General features: G+C 45.8%; 1 protein-coding gene and 2 non-coding genes across 3 annotated transcripts; 2 read left to right on the forward strand and 1 right to left on the reverse strand.

Moving 5' to 3' along the window:
• Positions 1–769: 769 nt before the first annotated feature.
• Positions 770–8,537, reverse strand: Btn1a1 (butyrophilin subfamily 1 member A1). Its single transcript, XM_038333257.1, has 7 exons — positions 8,303–8,537; positions 7,421–7,771; positions 4,265–4,546; positions 3,252–3,401; positions 2,744–2,764; positions 2,628–2,654; positions 770–2,186 (listed from the first exon to the last, which is right to left on the reverse strand). The coding sequence occupies exons 1-7, from the start codon at positions 8,379–8,381 to the stop codon at positions 1,522–1,524; spliced, it is 1,575 nt and encodes a 524-aa protein (XP_038189185.1). The 5' UTR covers positions 8,382–8,537; the 3' UTR covers positions 770–1,521.
• On the forward strand, positions 6,450–6,521 carry Trnae-uuc. The gene has a single exon. It is a non-coding gene; the product is annotated as a tRNA-Glu (tRNA).
• A 2,137-nt stretch (positions 8,538–10,674) lies between the features above and the next one.
• Positions 10,675–10,762, forward strand: Trnay-gua. Its single transcript is given in 2 exon segments — positions 10,675–10,711; positions 10,727–10,762. It is a non-coding gene; the product is annotated as a tRNA-Tyr (tRNA).
• Positions 10,763–20,402: the final 9,640 nt, after the last annotated feature.

Genomic DNA, 20,402 nt, shown 5'->3' on the forward strand with positions numbered 1-20,402 from the left:
AGCTGGCTGAGCATTGCAGCGGAGGCTGACAGAGATAATGATGTTACCCTAAGCAGGCTGAGTCAAAACTGGTGGATTTGCTAGGCATGCTGGACACGGCTGAAATCCTAGCACTTGGAAAGTGTAGGCAGGATGATAAGGAATTCAAGGTCAGTCTGAGCTACGTAGTAGTAAACCTCTACCTACCTACACACACACACACACACACACACACACACACGCACACACACACACACACACACGCGCGCACACACACACACACACACCCCTAGTGAAGTCAACAGAGTGAGGTTGGATTGACCTTGAGAGGAGGGGAAAAGAGGAGGACTCAGAAAGAAGAGCAGGGCCTGACAGCTGCCTAAATAACCTGGCAGGCTTGATTCAAATCCCCCTCTATTTAAACCCTGTCTGGTTCTTTCTCTAGCCCTGCTCATCCCCACTCCTCCCAGTCCCTGCCTGGCCTGCTCACAGCTCTACTTCCATACAAGTAGGGCCAGCCTCTATCCTATAGAACACAACTTGGAAAATGTAAGATAAGTGTTCAAGACGCGTCTTGAAAGAGAAGATTAAGGAACCTAAGATCCAGAGGATAGGGAGAACGGCTGGGAAGTGCACTCTTTGGGGCACATGCAATCATGACCTCACAGGTACTGTAGTTTCCTGAACTAGACCCCGCACAAAGCTGGCTTTGTCAACAGTTAGCCACAATAGGGAACCCTCCCCTTCCCCGCTGAACTACTGGAAGCTGAAAGATGTGGGAGAGGAAAATCATTGCGTTCAGTTGTGCCTGTCCTCTTGAACCACCAAACTTCAGTGGAGAGCTCAGAATCCATGTTCCCATGAAAGCCCTCATCATATCCCTGAGTTAAACTCAGTGTCAGATTTGAAGCAAAATGGGGTATTGCTGAGGGGGAGAGGAGGGAACTAAGAATAGAGAAGTGTGAGAGAAATTAGAATATATTATATACATGTATGAAGCTGTCAAAAAATTTAACTAATAAAAAGTTTTGAGATATAGTTCTGAAAAACCCTAGGACAGGACAGGTGTACCTAACTGGACCAAGTTTACTTCATTCACCCCTGTCAGGCCTTCTTTAAACTTCTTTATGGGATTTTTAGCCTAAGATCTTCCTTTCCCAGCACCCTATTTTGTTTTGCCCTTTCCTAAAACCTGTTGTCCCACATGCCCGTATTCCATATGTTGGTGCCACCCTTTCATGCCAGCCTGATTGCCTTTTGGGCCCTCCGGTGACCTATCATACCCAGCCCTCCTATGTAGGCTCTGATCTGAAGGGATGTGGCTACTAGAAAACAGTTTGGGAATCACCTCTCAGTCTCCCCAGTATTGGTGGGGGCGGAAACAAATGAGGAAAGCCTTTCTCCCTGCCTTCTCTAGCAGCAGCAAACCCTCCTTCCCAAGGCCAATGAATCACCGCCCACCAGAAAGAGGACTGCAGGAAGCGAGCAGCTGAAGCTTCAGAGTAGACAGACGAAAGGGAAGCTGTGGAGCTGGTGTACTCATTAAGGTGCCACTTGGCTAGGCGAGGAAGGTATCAGTTTAGAATGGAGAGTATCTGCTTCTCCAGAAGCGGAGCCTTCCCCCAGTGGGGACAAGGGCACGGTGTCCTGGACATTAGCAATGACTGTGATTTTCTCAGGCCTCTTGGCAGTTGGGCAGATGGTCAGGGGTTTTTTACCACAGGACCACAGGCAAAAGAAGGGACGTAGGGGGGCCGAGAAAGAGGTGCTAGGGAAAGCATAGATAAGAGACCCATCGCTCATGTTGTAGAAGGAAATGTCTCCTGACTCATAGTCCAGGAAAACCCCAACCTGGCGCGGAGGGGCTGCTAACGGGAGAGGGGTCCGGAGTGGGGTGAGGGCCCAGTACCCGTTTCCATATAACTCCACAGCCCAGAACCCATTCTCGGGGGTCATGGGGTCAAACCCTTTCTTCACCACATTCTCTCTACACACACCAACGGCCCAGTCAGTTCTATCTCCCACCTCCACCTCCCAGTAATGTCTCCCTGAAGTGAAGATCTCTCGGCCTAGCACACAGGGCCAGGAGTCAAATCTCTCTGGTCTATCAGGCAGGATCTGACGTGAATCTTCCAAGCGAACTGATTTTGAATCCTCATACAGAAAGAGGTGGGGGTGCGCTGTGTCTGGATCCAGGGTCACGTCCACTGGAAGCAACGAGAGAGAGTGAGAAAGAGAGAGAATCAGCAATGGTACTCGGCCGGTTAACCCTCCTTCCCAAACCTTCCCAAATACGTGAAGCAGACTTAGGAGCTGATGAACCCTGTAGTAAAAGAGCTGCATGGCCCCTCACTGCCCTTCTCTCCAGACCCATCTCTCACCTGCAACTACGGAATGACTTAAGAATTGACTACCTAGTGGTACAGTGTCAAAGGGGCCATTTTGCTAGCCATCCATCTTCTGTGATGCCTCCCAGAAGGTGCTGATGTCACTCACTGACACCTTCCCCCTTTCTATCCTGTCACTAAAGGGAACGTTTGCATGTTCTTGTGTTCAAGCCTCCTAGGTCCTTGACTCAGGAGACAGGGCTTCAGAGGCACCGAGGAGCTCAGGGCTTCACAGGCACCGAGGAGCTCAGAACCACTGACCTTCATGCAGTGCGGTCTTTTTACACCCTGCGACGTAAAACAGAGAGACTGTCAGTGCTGCGTTAACAGACAGGAGGGAGAAAATCTTGTGGGTCAAAAACAAGAAGACAACTTACTGAGTTCTTCCAGAAGTCTCTCTGGAAAAGAAACAAAATTATTTAAGTGACTTTTTATAACAGGCAAGGGGAAGGAGGAAGACCAGAATGAGAAACACAAAAAGAGACATTGTATAATCCACAGTGACCCAGTGAACTGGGAACATAAATGCTGCCGGCAAAACCAATATTTCTAAGAAATCATCTGGAAGTTCCTCCTGGCTTAGGACTAGATCTTAATCATAAGATTCTTCCTGGGAAGTGGGGTTAGAATTGGCCAGAGGACCTGAAGCCGGCTTGTGAGAGGACAGAAGGTATAAAAGAACAATGAGAGCTGAATTTGACTCTGCCTATGCCACATCCAGTTTTCTTCACACTGGGTACCCATTGTTTTAGAAGGCTCAAAATTCCATCCAACTTCAGAATTCTAAGATCCATTGTTTTCCTATTGGACGTTCTTGTTGGAACAGGCCTGAGTCCCACTTCTCTGGAAGCTGTGACAAGAAGCCTTGTGGGCACTGTGACTTACCTTTAGAGCCAAATTCACTCTTCTGCTCTCCGGATCTTTCCTTGTATAGTCGCCAAGTGAAAAATATGGACCCAATGGTAAGAAATCCTAGGGCCAGTAGGACGACAGCCACAGCTACTATCCAAGGAGTCAGCTGTGGAGCAAAGGGAGCTAAAGAAACAAAACGAAACAAACTGAAGAAGGGCATTGTTTGGAAAACTGAATAATTTCAGCTTCTCTCCTGGTACCAAATGGGGATGCCCTTGACAGCCCCCAACCCCCACAGCAAGAATTGCTCTTTCATACTAAACTTTTCAGAGAGATTTGACACTGGGGGAAAAAACAACAAGCTTCAAAGAGCCATCTAGGGCCAGGATATGTGAAATAAAAATCTAATGGGCCAATGGGTGTTACAAAACCCCTTGCTAACTACTACTGAGGTGCTGGAGGTTAAGGGAGCAGAAGAAGGGTGACCACATGCATCACAGAATAGGCCGTGTTGGCCAATAAACAGGTAAGGATCCCTGCAAAACCAGAGGTAATAACCAGGGAACAACGGAAGAACTTACTTCCTGGAGGAACTTGGCAGCCTATTCGGAGCTTCAGCGTGGGATGAGGAAGGGAGGAGAGGTACAGGGAGGGCAGAGTCAAATCCGAAAAGTAATTTAGTCCCCACTTATTGAAGAAGGGTTCAGTCAAGAAGGCCCCAAGGAAAAGAATTTCGCTGTCTCACTCGTTTATCCTAAAATTCAGCTCTGGAATGTTTACAGCATGGGGGTTGTGTATGGAGTACTAGAGGAGGAACCCCGTGTGCGCTCCAAGCCTTCCAAGCCTTCCATCACTGAGTTACAGCTCAACCCTCAGCATCGTTATTCAAATGAAGGTGGTAGGGCTTCCCTCGAGTCAGCAGGCAAGAGCCGCGGGGACAGGGACGATGTAGACAACTCTACCCTGAAGTCCCTTCTGACCCGGGCCCCAGGTGATATTGTCCCGAGTCTCTGTCAACATGGCAGTTCAATATGCGTTCCGCTGACCTGGTACAGAGATCTCTACTTCCTTCTCCTGGCCGAGGAGGAGATTCTGGATGCAGCAGGACACATTCTTTATGGAACTGTCTGTGAGGATCACCGAAGCTGCCACAGTGAACAGGCCTTCCTCATCACGATTGCTGGACTCTTCTACGGATGGAAGGCTGTCTCCTGAGGGCGTTCTCCACTGCACTTCTGGCTCTGGGAACCATCCTGAAGAGGTGCATTTCAGCTGGATCTGTCCATTCTCCTTAACTCCCAGACTGATGTGTGGATCAGAGCCCAGCGCTATAGAGAGAGAAGCTTGCTTTAATCTTCCAGTGGCTTTAAACTTTCCTGGGAGCATGATAATCTTAGTTTGAGAAAGACAGAGAGGAGGCAAAAGTGGGCTGGGAATAGGTGGGATTCCTCTAGTCCTTCTGTGCGATGAAGAAACAATAAAGATAATTTCTTATACCTTATCAGAGACAGTGCTTTCTTGGGAACAGCCCTTGAACACAAGCAAAAGTCTATGGGTAGACACGGGGGTACTTGTCCAGCCATCATGAGCAGTAAGAACAATGACTAAGTGCTGGCTTAGGAGCTCCAGAGTCAAGAAAGAACTCTGTAGTTAGAAGTTCATGAAACTATTTGGGAGATGAGAAAACTATGGTTAGAAATTTTAGGGAAGGATAGAAAGGTATTCTCCATTTTAGACAGGGTGTCAGGTAGTCCAGGCTGGCCTCGAATGCATTATGCTGCTGAAGATGACCTTGAACTTCTGATCCTCATGCCTCTACCTCCCAAGTGCTGATATTATTCCCAGGGACTAGCACAACCGTTTCATGCAGCTCCTGAGATCCCACCCAGGGTTTTGTGCATGCTAAACAAGCACACTACCCACCATACCTCTATCTCCAAAAGACTATATTCTTGAGAACAGACTTTGGAGGGTTTTTTTTTCTTTTTTTCTTGAGGTTTGTAGTCGATAATTTAACTTTCCTTTACCTAAGCTGATGACTCGGAATTTTCTTAAATGAGTTCAACCTCATCTTTCCTCACACAATTATGCCCTAACAAAAAACAACATAGGGCCAGGCTTGGGGGACACACAGCTGTAATCCTAGCACTCAAGAGGTGGAGGAAGAAGGATCAGAAGTTCGAAGCCAGCCTCTGCTACATAGTAAGTTTGAGACCATATCGCCAAAACAGCAGAGTGTGATGGTGCGGGATCTCAGTATTGAAGAGGCAGAGGCAACTAGATGAGCTCTAGGCTAGCCTGGTCAGCATAGCACGTTTCAGACTAGCCAACCGCCATATAGCAAGTCCATCTCTCTCTCTCTCTCTCTCTCTCTCTCTCTCTCTCTCTCACACACACACACACACACACACACACACACACAGAGTTCAGTAACAACAAAGTAGACATATAACTACTTTTTCCATCTGAAAATGGTCATTATTTAAAGGTTTAGCACTCATAAAAGGTAATAATAATATTTTTTTTCTGTTTTTCGAGACAGTTTCTGGTTGTCTTTGGAACTCATTCTGTAGAGTGAGTGTACTTAGGCTGGCCCCGAACTCACAGAGTTCTGCCTCTGCTTCCCAAGCACCGGCACCATCCGGCTTTGTTTTGAATTATTTTTTGTTTGTTTTTCTCTCTGCCCTGGAACTCACTATCTCTGTAAACCAGGTTGGCCTAGAACTCGGAGATCCTCCCACTTCTGCCTCCCAAGGGCTGAGATTAAAAGCGGACACCGACAACGACAGGCTAAGGATAGTTTTATGTCATCAAATACCTAGGTGTGTTTTTCTGTTATTTGAGGCTGGACTTTATACTGCGAAGCTGCCCTGGAACTCATGAGGTTCCAGTAGCCAAGGCTGATTTTGATTCTTCTGCCTCCATCTCGCAATTGCTGGAATTGCAGGCGGTCACTTCACCCAGTTTAAATTTAAGCACACCCCCCACACACACACACCCCACCCGATTATATACGCAATCAGTCTTTAAGGTGCACTTCCCTAAAATGACATGAGAGTACATGTGGTACTTTAGATATGGCAAAACATTGCAACGCACTTTAGGACTAGGGGCAGCAAAACTTAAGTTTGTACGAGTACTTTTCGCTTCCTAGAACCTAGAGCGAGTATGGTGTGCACCTGTAATCCTGTACTTGGGAGGAGGAGGCAAGAGAAGTACGCAGACAGCATCTCCCACATGGTCTAGCGGTTAGGATTCCTGGTTTTCACCCAGGCGGCCCGGGTTCGACTCCCGGTGTGGGAAAGTACTTCTTTTAAGTAGGCTGGTTCTATAAGCCCTGCTCTCAAAGGAAGTAAATGAGTCAACTAACAATAAATTTAGAAAGGCAATATATATATATTATACATGTTAGTCTAAGATGTAGACGTTTCTTTAAAAGTATATAATGCTTTTACAGGCAAAGTACTTTTCACTTATTAGGTAATAAGTGGATAATAATTTTATTTCCATTTTGCGAATTCTTGTATATAACTTACTGGTTCCACAGTAGGAGACACGGAGTGGGAAGTTTGCTTGATTCTGATCATAGCAAGCAGGGAAGTCAGAGCTCAATCTATTCTTTCTATATTATCTCGCGGTGTTGAGGGAGGGATATGAGTTAAAGTAAAACCTTTTGTTCTAAGAACATTAGAAACGCACCACACTCTATAATGCTAGGGTGTCAGTCCTTAGGCACTAATCCACGAAGCTGCTCAGAGCATCTGAGACGCTCACCACAACCTTATATAAACGTGAAAACACACGCAATTTAAACCAGTTCTGGAAACTGATCCAGTGAATTATGGTGTACTTTGTAAAAGGATGTAGTCGCCAGAAGCGATGGTGAACACCTGTAATCCAAGCACCGTGGAAGTAGAAGCAGGAGGATTGCCAGAGCTATATAGCAAATATTGCCTCAAAAAGTAAATTAAATTAGGAATGTTATATAGTTTTTGGAGGAAGCAGTCTTTTCTAGACAGGGAAAGTGCGGAGAATTAAAATGAAGTATCCGCAGGAACGCCATCTCGCTCTGCCTCCCGCCCCCTTTGTTGAGCCCCTTCCCACTTATCTCCCACTCGGCGCCGGCCTCAACGTGATTTGGAGAATGAACCCGGTAGTTCCCAAAGTGAGCGTCTAGGCGACGCAGCCCTCTGTGTACCCACCAGTCACTTTGAGATGCGCAGAGGCCTCCTCGGAGTAGTCCTTGTCTTTGAAAAAACACCGGTACTCCCCCTGGTCCGAGACCCTGACCCCTCGGATCCTCAGAGTAGCGCGGCCGTCCGGGAGCCCGTCGGTCACCAGCGTCACCCTCCCGCGGTACTCGGTCATCTGCTGGTCCTCCTGCTCCTGACCAGCCCGATAAAGAAGCACAGCTGGCGACCTAGTCTGTCGAAACCAGCGCAGCTCCTCCATGTGCTCCGCGCTCGCGTTTGGGGAGAAGCGACAGGTCAGCTCAGCATCTGAGCCCAGTAGAGCCAGCACTGCCTCCTGAGGTGCGATCACATCGAAGGGAGCTGCCGGAATAAATAAGACGAGATGGGACGATGGGATGGGATAGAGGACCTACAGACCAGACCAGACTGGCTTCTAGTAAAGTACGGAGCTCAAGCTGCCTACTATTTCTTTTGTTGTTTTGTTTGTTTTTCCGACTGGATCCCACAAATTCCAGGCTAGGCTCCAGCTCACTGTGTAGCCTGGATTCTCTTGCCCTCACCTCTCAACTAGCATTACAGGTGTGCACCACCACACCCAGCGTTCCAATTCCTTTGATTTAAAACAACAACAAAAACAAAAAACCTGGAGTCTCCCTATGTAGCCCCAGCTGGTCAGGCTATCTCTATCCAGATCAGGCAGCTCTGAATCCACAAAGATCTGCTTTTGTTTTCTTAGTGCTTGAACTGCAGGCATGCACTGCCACCAGGGTGGATTTTCTTTGAATCCACTGAACTCTGGTGGAGGTCCCCAATTGGAGCCACACTGGGTCACTGACATTTATGGGGACCTTCCATCCTTGCATCAAAGAGATGGTTAGAACACAGACATACCTGAATCCAGTGTGGGCAGCTGCAGGACCATGAAGGTGAGCAGATAAGCCAAGAGGCAGGAGTTGCAGGGAACTGCCATCTCCAACCTTGCTGGGGCAACAGGCTGCTGATTGAGTCGTCAGGAGCTTCAGGCTGGGAGATAAATGGTCGGGGGTAACTATTGGCTCTGCAAGCGCCCTGCTCTCCACCAGTTCTTTCCAACCTGGAGGGCACTGTACCTCCCCGCAAATGGTAATTTTTCCAGTCCATGTTACAAGAGTGCCCATCCACACCCTTCTCTAAGTTCAGTCAGGCATGCACAAAATAGCAAACTCGGTTGTCCAGTCCTCAGTTGTCTCCGGAAGGGAGCTCTGAGACACGGTTTCAGATAAATGAAGAAATGTTGAAATCTCTGCATTTACAAGAAGAAGGAGAAGGAGGAGGAGGAGGAGAAATAGAAACAAATAATATTGAGTAGAACATTTTGTTATCCATGCTTAGAAATGATAATAAAGATAAAGCCATGGATGTAAATATAGATAACATAAAATGAAGGAGGAGAGAGAGAATATGGGAAGTGGTGTTTCACACCTGTAAGCTCGGCACCCTGGAGGATCTCCATGAGCTACAGTCCTGCCTGTCTGGAGAGAAGAGAGGGGCAGAGCTGAGGAGTTTGAGGAACAGAAAGCCTAGCTCAGAGAAGCTGGACAAAGAGAGCCGTGTTGTTCTGTGGCTCGCTGAGCTGAGAGTGAAGCACCTACCCACTTCGGTGGTCAGGGAGGAAAAAGGAATGGGAGCCAGAGTAACCAAAAGGAAAAGCTGTTTGTAGCCCCAAGGCCAAAGTTAGAGCCAGCAGAAGGAAGGGGGCTGTGGGCTGTTAGGGAAGCCTCCCCCCCCCCCTCCCCTGCATAACCCCAGAGTGGCCAAATGTATTTTCTTAGGAACAAACAAAAACAAAAACCAGTTCTCCAAGGATGTGAACTACGGACTGGTAGTCCAGTGGTTCGCTCTAAGAGAACAGATTATGCGCTGAAGAACTGAACTGAATATAAGGAATGAGGACAAAAAGACAGAAAGCCTGAGAAACTAAAATGATACTTGAGGCAATCAGCTAGTTAATTTACTCCTGTAGCTTCAATTCTTTTAACATTGAAAAGGACAATAAGCCCAGTGTGTTGGCTCACCCATGTAAATTCAGGACTCAGGAGGCAGGAGGATCATTGTAAATTTAAGGCCAACCTGCTACATAGCAAGATCGAGGTTTACAAGAGCTACATATAAAGAACTTGTTTGAACAAAACAAAAGAGTTATTTGTGTGTGTCTTTTTATGGTTGTTGTTGGGGTAGTGGGGTTTGTGTTGTTGCTTGATTTGTTTTGTTTTTAGCAAAAGACTAATGTTAATAATACCTTGTTTGAATTATGCTGAGTAGGGAGGCATTTGGAAGAGTACTTGAAACGAAGCAGGCAAAAGAATAGGATGGTGGCCCACGCCTTTAATCCCAGCACTCAGGAGGCAGAGGCAGATGGGTCTCTGTGAGTTCAAAGAGGCAGGTGGATTTCTATGTGTTCGAGGCCAGCCTGGTCTACAGGGTGCATTCCAGGACAGTCAAGGCTACATAGAGAAACCCTGATTTGAACAAACCAGAAACCAAAAGAAGGGGGGTGGTGTGGAAGGATAAAAAGAAGGAGGAAGAGACTAAGAGGAGGAAGAGGAAGAAAAAGAAGAATTGGAGTCTAGAAAGTAAATTGCTTTATCATTACATTTGTGAATAATTTAAGGGTTGAGGCCACAATGGCTCGGGACACTCTCAGGAGTTGGTGTGTGGGTGGCAGGATTCTACTGGACACTCACCTTCACGGTGGTACAACTGTACAGCTCACAAGGACTTTGAGCTTCTCCCTGCCAAAGTCACTCATGAGATCAGCAATTCCTTATTTTGTTTTGAATTTACATTTATTACCAAAAAATGAGAAAATTAAGAAAAACATTTTTATAAATGAAATCACCACAAACCCATCAATTACTGATAGTTGACATATATTGTTCTGGTATTTATTTCATATTTGTGTAATCATAGAAACAATTAGTAAGTTTTCCTGAATAATTCAAAGCATTGCTTTAAAAAAAAAAGTATGTAATTGCCAAGATTATGGGATGCTTGGTGGTTTTTTTCTATTATAAATAATGCACTTGGTATTTGGTAGAGTGTCCTCTTTACATTAATGAAGCTTGAGTTTGATCCTCAGCGCTGTTTAAAATCAGGCATGGTGGCTCCTACTGGCAATCCCAGCTGGAGGCAGGAGGATCAAAAATTCAAATTCGTACAGATATAGACCAAATTTAAAGCCAAGGGAAGCTACTTGAGACCTTGTTAGAAGCTATCTTTGTCATCCTTCGATAGCTCAGTTGGTAGAGCGGAGGACTGTAGAGTGGTCATTTGGACATCCTTAGGTCGCTGGTTCGAATCCGGCTCGAAGGAGAAGTGTTTTTTGTGGCCAGAACCTAGGAAACACGATGGCAGGAGAGAGGAGAATGTATTGGGGGAGCCTATATTTGAGGTCAGAACAGAAGGACCAAAAGGCAAAGGTCCTTCCTTGTCCATAAATTTGATAACTCTTTCATATGTTATCTGATCTAATTCTATAAATATTACAATTTGATCAAAGGGTACATACATGTTATCTCTGAGAGGATCATACATTTGACTCTGCCAGCAAAGAGAGGTATTATATGTTTACTATGGAAATATGAAATTTGTTAAATCATTATTATTATCAAGTCTTTTTATGCTAGCAAGGCTGGTCATTTTTCACGCATTGAGAAACCACTTGGTATAATCTAAGCTGGAGCTGTCCAGCCCAGTTGCTGTCTGTTTTGAGGGTGGGGCTTCGTGATGCTTCTTATTGGTCCAGGTGGACATTTTAGAAATTAAAGTTAATAACTGTATTGTAGTTTTGGAGTCTGGGGAGATGTCTCAGCAGTTAAGAGCTTGGCTGCGTAGGTTTAGTTCTCAGCGCCTACATGAAAACTCACAATCATCTGTAACTAAAGTTCCAGGGGCCTCGGGGCACCAACACACACATGATAGACATACATGCATACACATAAATTGAAAAGAATTTTAAAGTAACTGCTTTGTATTGTTGACAAAATTTCTTCTCAGTTTTATTTTTCTCTTAATCACTATGATTAAGATCAAGGCCAGCTACTCCAGTTGGCCCACTGGACTGCCAGGATGTGGGTTGTTCCCAAGCACAATTCTGGTTATACTAATTTTTTTTTTTTTTTTTTGCTTAAAATTTCTCTGCACGTTAAGGACGGGCAAGAGGGCTTAGAAGATAACAATCCCTTCATATCTGATTGTCAATCAGAAATGCTACATTCAGCTTGCTCATACCTACAGGATATGCACATTATCAAAATACCAAGTCTTAAGTTCTGAATTCTTCCCTCATCATTTGTGGGTAATTTGTGTTTTAAAACGTTTTATGCCATACATTTAAATACGCCCTGGCTTATCAGACTGGCGAATAAAAATGTCAGTTGGGCTGGAAGGAAGTTCCAGCAGTTAAGAAAATGGACTGACTGCTCCTGTAAGGACCTGTGTTGAGTGGCTCATGAGCACCTGGTCCCAGGGCTCTGACACCCTCTTTGGACTCCTGAGCATCTGCACTCATGTGCACAAACCCACACTTGGGTGGACACAAATATATACACAATTAAAAAATAAGTCTTTAAAAAGCTGTTACTGCCGGGCCAGTGGTGGCCCAACACCAATGTGTACTTTGTAGATGACAAAGATGTCTCAGTGTCAAGGGGTTGCAGAAAGGGAAAAGTCTTTTGTGGTCGAACTCTGACACTCCTGAGACTGAGCGATAAAGTTAAACCTTAAGTCACGGGGTGGAGCCAGTGACTAGCTAACCGGAATTGGTCATAGAGAAGCCCAGCAATTAGGATAGAGAGGACGCGGGAAGGAAAGGGTGGGAACTAGAGTTTGAGCTCTGGTTCTCTTACAGTGTCTCCCGCCAAAAGCCAAGGTCAGTTAGCTGCTACTTAGTCTCTCTGAGCTAGGGGGTTTCACCCCACCTTTGACTCCTGACTCTGATTGATAAATAGGTAGAATGATAGAAACTTAATTTAAACCTATATATCAAGGTTGTGGGAGAACCTGGCCCATGGGACAGTAAGACTCACCAAGCTACAGCCTGAGTGGCCAGCGGGGCTGACTGAGAGGCTATGGGACAGCAGGTGATAATTAGAATATCAGTACATTCATGTACAGCTGCTAACTTGACAAAAAAATTAAGTCTCTTTCCTGCACCCTCCCTGCTGTCCCACCAACGGGCAGAATTTGGAATTGGTGTGGTGACTCAAACCACTACCTCCAGATAAGAGTGTTTATCTTCCCTCTTCCAGAACATTCCGTCCCTTCTTGTTTGTAAGATTAATTCCTCTTCCTCCCTCAAAAATCACTTAAGGGCAGTAACTTCTGCAACTTCTTCCCAGAAGCAAACAAATGTTTTCAGGGTATCTGTTCAAATTCTGCTATCGCAGCACATTTGTGGAGCCGAGATCAGTCCCCTTGCTCATTATATGGCTTAAGATGAAGCCCCTTCTTTAAAACGGAGTTTGCAAAGTCAGGTCCTCACACCACCACAGGTCATGACCCAGCATTCAGGTGCGGCAGTTCACGGGGTAGGATTCAAGGCCAGTCTGGGCTACACAAGACCCAGACACATTTAAAAAATGGCCTTCTCTCATCTTCTTATCACTGAGGTCACCCTGTGGCCCCTGATTAAACCTTGTGTCAGTTTGTCTTCACCAAAAGCAGACCCTGAAACAAAGACTTAGATGCCTGTAATTTATTGGGAGTGGATCTCGAAAACCCACAGTGAGGGTGTGAAGAAAAGACAAGGAAGCGCTAACAAAGGGCAAGTTCACTGGGTGGCTGCTGGGAGCCTGGCTTTGCTGGGGACTCTTTGTCTTGAGACAGAGTCTCACTGTTACCCTGGCTGGCCTTGAGCTCATAGGGGGCCATCTGCCTCTGCCTTCTAGGTGCTAAGATTAAAGGCCTGGGCCAGGATTCCCTGCTACTGGGGACTCTTAAGGGACCAGGTAGGATTAGAAACTCCCCATCTCAGAACTGAGTAGAAATCTTGCCACCCATGGGGACTTGTGGAGTGATGTTTGTCAGAGAGATGCCAGAAGCAAACCGGGAGACAAAGGGGTGGTACCTTGAGATTCAAGGGCTGTGAGATTCAGAAGACAACTGCCTCTGTGCTGTAAACCGTCAGTATTCCCAGGACTTTCCTCAGGCCTACTCATCACGTCAGTACCAGCTCCGGGTCTCTGCTTCTCTTAGCCACTGCCTCTCCAGACACAGTCTGCCTGAAATCTCTCCTCCCTCACTGTCAGCCAGAGCTAGGAGTTACCCTGCCTTCAAGCAACCTAAGGAGGAAGAAATGGGCCCACTGTTGTGGTCAACTTCCAAGAGAGGGTTTGTGACCTAAAACTTCAAAAACAATTATTCCCATCTCTTTCCTTTCTGTCCTTATCTCCAAAATACTGTCGGGTTCTTGTTTGTTTTCAAATCATCCTGAAGCTTAAGAGATCTTGGGGGTGGGGGTTTGGAGCTCTGACTCCCCATGCAGTGAAGTCAGTGGCCCCCACACACTCTGTCTGCCAGTTCTGTGGCAGCAGTGGGGCTTATGAAAGGCTTTTTGTTTGTCGAACAATAGGGGCAAAGACGACCTAGACTTTCCCAAGCCCCTTTCTTAGTTTCTCTGGAAAGTGAACAAGACTGAAATTCAATTACCAGGTGAGTCAAGTTTGTGGAAAGCAGCTGAGAGTGTTAAAGGTTTGCGTTTCTGGGAATGTGCATTAAACTCACAAGGAAACAACTGTTCCCTCCAAGAGGATCTGATTATCAGTGTGCCATGAACATGCTCTGTGTCTCAGCTTTTGTTCTGAGAAACCTGGGGGAAGTTCCTTTTGGCTTCAGATGTCAAGAGTTTACTGTATCTGACACCTCAAAAGTGGGGAGCCAAGTTTGGGGTGGGTGCTGTAAGTGCTTAGAGACTGGTAGGAGGGTCCTGACCGCCTATGGCTATGTGAAGCCTGCTGGCCAAGATCCACCAGCTGCCCAACTAGGGTTTGTCTGTGGCTGTGGGGATCTGATGGGACACACAGCTCCTCAGTGCCACCTACGGCAGCCTGAGGAAGTTTTTCTTTTTCAGATATTAAAGTGAAGATGGGATTCTTGACTTCACGACAGAAAGCAACTTCAGGATGAATCAACAAGAAGCAGAATGGAGTTTTTTTAGGAAGGGATTAATACAGATTAAAATTTTTTTATTACATTTTGGTGTAGGAGGTTCTTCTATGTGTTGCTTTCATTGGTTGAATAAAGAAACTGCCTTGGCCTTTTTGTAGGGCAGAACTTAGGCAGAGTAGGCAGAACAAATGCTGGGAAGAAGGGCAATGTGGCAGACGTCATGGTTCTCCTGCCTGAGATGGACACTGGTTAGACTCATGCTGGTAAACCACAGGCAAGTGGCGATACACATTAATGGAGATGGGTTGAACTAATATTTAAGAGTTAGCCAATAAGAGGGTAGAGATAATTGGCCAGGCAGAGTTTAAATGAATTCAGTTTCTGTGTGGTTATTTCAGGTGTAAGCAAGCCGGGTGGGATGGAACAAGGAGCCCCTCTCCCTACTACAACATTGGTTTATTTTGATTGATTGATGGACTGATTGGTGAGGGAAGATGAGTGTAGGATCACATGAATATAGAGATTAGAGATCAACTTTCAGGAATCAGCTCTTTCCTTCATTGTGTCCCAGAGACTGAACTCTATAAATTGTCAGCATTGATGGTGAGTGCTTTTACCTGCTGAGCCTTCAGTGTGACTCAAGCATGGGACATACTAGAGAGAGAGGCATCCAGGGAAAGAGAAAGACACACTCAAGTGTGAGTGTGGGGTCTGAAAGGAGAGTTACACTTATGTGTGTAACCAGGAGCCACACACATGCTTTTAGTGGCCCTCAACTTACATCTTGAAGGGTTGCTAAGAAATTTGATTTTTCCTTTCCTCCTCTTTTCTGATAGGTGACCCCTGTGGTATCCTGGGTAGGATTTCCATCTGATTAGGTAAAATCATTGGGCCACAGGGTTTGAACAAGAAGCCAAAGACATGTTCATTAGTATAGGTGTGTTTCTTGTGAGATTCTGAAAAAATTGCAGATTTACAGTTGGGAAAGGCCATATGTGCTGAGGTGTGAGCATGAGTCAGGCTGTTTTATCATTCTAACTCGAAGTATCTCTATATAGAGGAAATGAGGTCTCTTGTATAGACATTCTTTGCCGCCAGTGTTAACTGTGCTAGAATTCTTGACTCTCAGCTAGCAAGAATAAACTTTAACCAGACTTTATGGTGAGAGGTTTACTGCCTTTCTGTGGGCACTGGAGGGTGGAGTACTTTTTCTTCATCTTCATTTTCCTTGGCTAAGATCCTGGAGGCTGCAACCTGCCCTGAGGTTACCACCTGAGTTGCTAAACCAACAATTTAATGAGAGATGCTGGGCTGGAATCTGAGGGGAGTGTGTGTGTGTGCATGCGTGTGTGTTGGGCAGCTGGAAGAAGCCTTTCAGTATGACTATGGTGGAGGCCCCACTGGGGCTGTGGGAGTTGCTGAGCTCTGGAACTCAAGATAACAAGCCAACAGGACCCAGTGGGGCAGTTTGTCCTCACCCGGTTAGGATCAGGTTGCACAGACTCTTGTGATCAACGCCTGTGAGAGTTTAGTGCCACCTCCAGGTCTCCCCAGAGTATATACAGGACAGCACATGGCTTCTCGAATCCCAGAAACAGCCGTTTCCAAGCCTTCTATTTCAAGCCTTAGTCTTTTCTTTTTCTCACCAGCTTCTTGGTGAACTGTTTGCTCCAGATGCTATTTACCACCCGAAGCAGAACGCTTGCCACTGATTGTTATAAGTGTTCACAGAGACAAGACTGGTCCTACTGGGTGAACCCCAAGTCAAGTCGGGGCAAGTAAGGCCTTCCACGTATCAGAGCTCGGGATAAAACACAAGAAAGCCCACCAAAAGGTGACCCTCCCCAGGGAGGGTCAAGACCACTCCCACAGGCTATTTACACTGCCCCCCCCCCCCAGAGAATAAACACGTGGTCTCCCCTTTTCTCTCTCCAGTGGTCTTTCAGGTTCTCCTTCTCCCCCCCTGTGTTCTCCCAGGGGCCACTCAGGAGCGCTGACACCCATTAAACCTGGCATTTTTAATTTGGTCTGATTTGGTTTGATTGGAATTACTGGGTTGGTGGAGACGTTTGTTGGTTGGAAAATACTTAAAAGAAGGGTGCAGATAGAGGGGGAGAGGGCTCTGCTTCAGGAAATACTATGAAATGATGAAGGAAGATATCTCTCTCTCCCCCCCCCCTCTCTGGTTCTCAGATGTTACCCAGGTTGTAGCACAAGATGGTCCCCAAGTACTGGCTCATGAGATTCTCATGATAATCTGCTAGAGAATAGGTGAGAAGGTCACTGACTACTAGACATATAAGGTTAAACTGAGTTCTTTATTTTTGGAAGGCTAGCACCTCTGAAAGTTCTTGATGCTGAAGCTCAGGGGTAGTGTTTTTAAAGCAAAAACCAAACCGAACCAAAAACAAAAACACAATCACATCAATGTTTGATGAGGGCCAGAGTAACCATGAAACATTTCGACAGAACACAAGCTATTTCACATTGATTTATACCTTTTCAGTGAGTTTGTTTAGTTTGTATGAACATTATTTTGGACCATGGCCAGGGTCATGGAAATGCCAAATGAGCTGCCAATGCCGATGTGATTGTTGGGACACTGAGGGCTGAGAAGGGTCGAAGAAGATACAAAATGGAATAAGATGGTGCTACTTTAGTTACTTCAAATTCTGCCACCCAATGAGGATAGCCCTGTGAGTTTCCCTTACATCCTTCCTACAGTCTGGCTGCAGGCTAATCTCACTCACTCTCACTGTACCCTCATCAGCGTGCTAGAGGAATGGTCATCCGCGTACTAGAGGAATGGTCATCCGCGTACTAGAGGAATGGTCATCCGCGTACTAGAGAAATGGTTATCAGCGTACTAAAGGAATGGTCATCCGTGTACTAGAGGAATGGTCATCCGTGTGCTAGAAGAATGGCTGGGACACCATTTGGTTCCAACTCTGTCACTTACTGCATTAGAAATATTATTTTTTGTGATCACTGTGGTAAAATACCCCAAAGAAGCAACTTCAGGGAGGCCGAGTTTACTTTGGCTCACGGTTGGAGAGGGGACAGGCTACTGTGGCCGGCAGACAGCAGCTGGTCTATGACTTACCTGTGGTGGCAGTGGGAGTGTGAGGCTGCTTGCTCATAGCTCCGTGGGTCAGAAAGCAGGGTCTGTTTCATCCTTCAGGCCCATCTCCAGGAAACTGCATCCTCTAGTTAGGTTGTACAACCTGTTAGGCCGGGCGGTGGTGGCGCACGCCTTTAATCCCAGCACTCGGGAGGCAGAGGCAGGCGGATTTCTGTGAGTTCGAGACCAGCCTGGTCTACAAGAGCTAGTTCCAGGACAGGCTCTAAAGCCGCAGAGAAACCCTGTCTCGAAAAAACAAACAAAAAAAAAAAAACAACCTGTTAGTATTCAGGCATCTTCCAGGCCTGCCCTTGGGGTCCTGACAGGATACGTCCTCAGCTGCAGCCACTAAGAGCACCTCCTGTGCACATTCACTACGCTCCCTTTTAAAATGACCCCGCTGACCTCCCATCTCTGTCTCTCTCTTCTCTTCTGCTGTTCCTGTCCCCGGAAGCTCCCTCTTTTTAGGTTCCCTTTCCCTTAATAAAATGCCTCCGTGTGAACTCTGTTACATGGTGTCTTTCTCCCATGCGCCGCTTTTCCTCAATTACAACACAACCTCCCAAAAGAGCACTTCAGCTGGGGACTAACCTTCAACCATGGGAGCCTGTCAGGGATGGTCCGCACTCAAACCAGAACACTTAACATGCCCCTTAGACTGAGAGTTTTCATTTTCATGGGTTTAGTGTCTTTATCTCTAAAATGAGTTACGAGCACTGACTGGTCTTCCAGAGGACCTGGGCTCATTTCCCAACACCTACATGGCAGTTCACAACATTCTGTAATTCCAGTCTAGGGGACCCAACAGCCTCATACCGACAAACATGCAGGAAAAACACCAATGCACATGAGGTAAAAAGAAATAAATCGTTAAATTTAGAAAATATGGAACCCAAGCATTTAAAAGACTCATGTTTTTGCAACAACTGAATCAATATTTTCCAGAAGACACCAAACTAAAGTGAATTCTTCAAAATCAAAACTCCAAAAAAACCCCAAGACAAAACAAAACAAAACACAAACACCAAACACTGCAGTTTATGGGAATTTAAAAAAAAAAGGCAACCAGAATTCATAGAGATGGTTCAAGAACACTGACAAAACAGCAATAATTTAAGAACAATAACAACTTCTAATAAATAAAAGTTCTTCATAGTCAGCATAGTGCTTTACCCTAAGGTCAGCACAGCATGATAAAAAGGGTTTCAGGTTATAGGAGACTGGAAACCACCGTGAAAGTGTCTGATCTAGTTGCTACTTGGATGGAGAAATGGATTTAACAAAAAGAAAATGCAAAATTATGGAAACAAAGCAGTGGCATACAAATAAATTACATACAGAAAAAAGACATGTTTTACATTGTTGTCAAGTGCTGTCATGGGTAAGCTTTCTCTTGTTACAATTCTTAACATCGTGTATCAGATAATGTCTGATGTGAGTCTGCCAGGCGAACTGATTTGGAATTGTTGCTCAGGACAAGCTGGGGGTGGGCCGTGTTCCCATCCAGAGTGACGTTAACTGGAGGCAAAGAGTCTCTGAACCATCTTCCAAAGGCCTGTTAGGAGTTCCAAGGAAATATCAGGCTTTCTCCCGCAATTAAAAATCTCCTTGAGATCATTGCTGTAAGCTTATCAACAGTTTCACTTCGGTTTATTCTTGGTCTTTGAGTTCTTAGGAGGTGTGCTTGTTTAAATGGCAATCGGCCCCCAGAGGTTCCTATGTTTTGAATACTTGGTCTCCAGCTGATAGAACTTTTTGGGTTGGGTTAGGAGGTGTGGCCTTGCTGGAGGAGGTGTGTCATTGGGAGTGGGCTTTGAGGCTTTGAAAGACTTGTGGCATTCCCAGTGTACTCTCTGATTCTTATTGTGGTTCAGGATAAAAACTCTGAGCTACTGCCCAATGCCATCCTGAATGGCTGCCACGCTCCCTGCCACGATGGTGATAGATTCTTATCCCTCTGGAAGTGTAAGTCTGGACTATACCCTTCCTTCAAATAGTTGCCTTGTCAGGGGGCTTTATCACAGGAATAGAAAAGTAACAATATAGCTAGGGGGCGCTAGGGCACCATTAATCCCAGCACTTGGGACGCAGAGGCCAGCCTGGTCCACAGAGTTCCAGGACAGCCAAAGCTATACTGGAGGTTAGATCTCTGAGCCCAGAGAAGCCGCAAGTAAACTGACCTGCATATGACCGTGCCAATCTCCATCCTAAGAAACAAAAACAAAACCAGAAGTCACTATCACATTAAGGAGAAATATTTTGTGAACAGTACAACAAAAGAAAATGGAAACAAATGAAATATTCAGAAGTTTTTCTATAAACTGAGCAAATACACCACAAAGGCCTCCTAAAAATAGAAAAGATAGGACGAGAAAAAATAAGAGGGCCAGATACAGAGAAGACAGCTGTAAGTGTACCGGATGTAACATCAGTCATAAAAAACGAGAAAAGCCTTTGATCCTATGAAAAGGACATGGAAATCCTTGTTAGCCTGCAATCAGTTCTGCAGATGGTTAGAGACCGTTGCTCCATCTGTGGCGGCTGAAAGGCAACACTGGGTCAACAGTGCTGGCTTCTGACAGCACCGTAGCCTTTCCAAGTCAGAGGAAGCTCATTCAGATACAGGATGTTAAGGGGAGGGAAAACAACAGGATATACTAAGGGAGGTGGAAGATTTCATCCTGTAGGAAGCTTGTTAAATTTGGGAACTCAGTAGCTGTAGGA

The sequence above is a fragment of the Arvicola amphibius genome, chromosome 6 (assembly GCF_903992535.2).
Source record: "Arvicola amphibius chromosome 6, mArvAmp1.2, whole genome shotgun sequence".
Classification (NCBI taxonomy): domain Eukaryota; kingdom Metazoa; phylum Chordata; class Mammalia; order Rodentia; family Cricetidae; genus Arvicola; species Arvicola amphibius.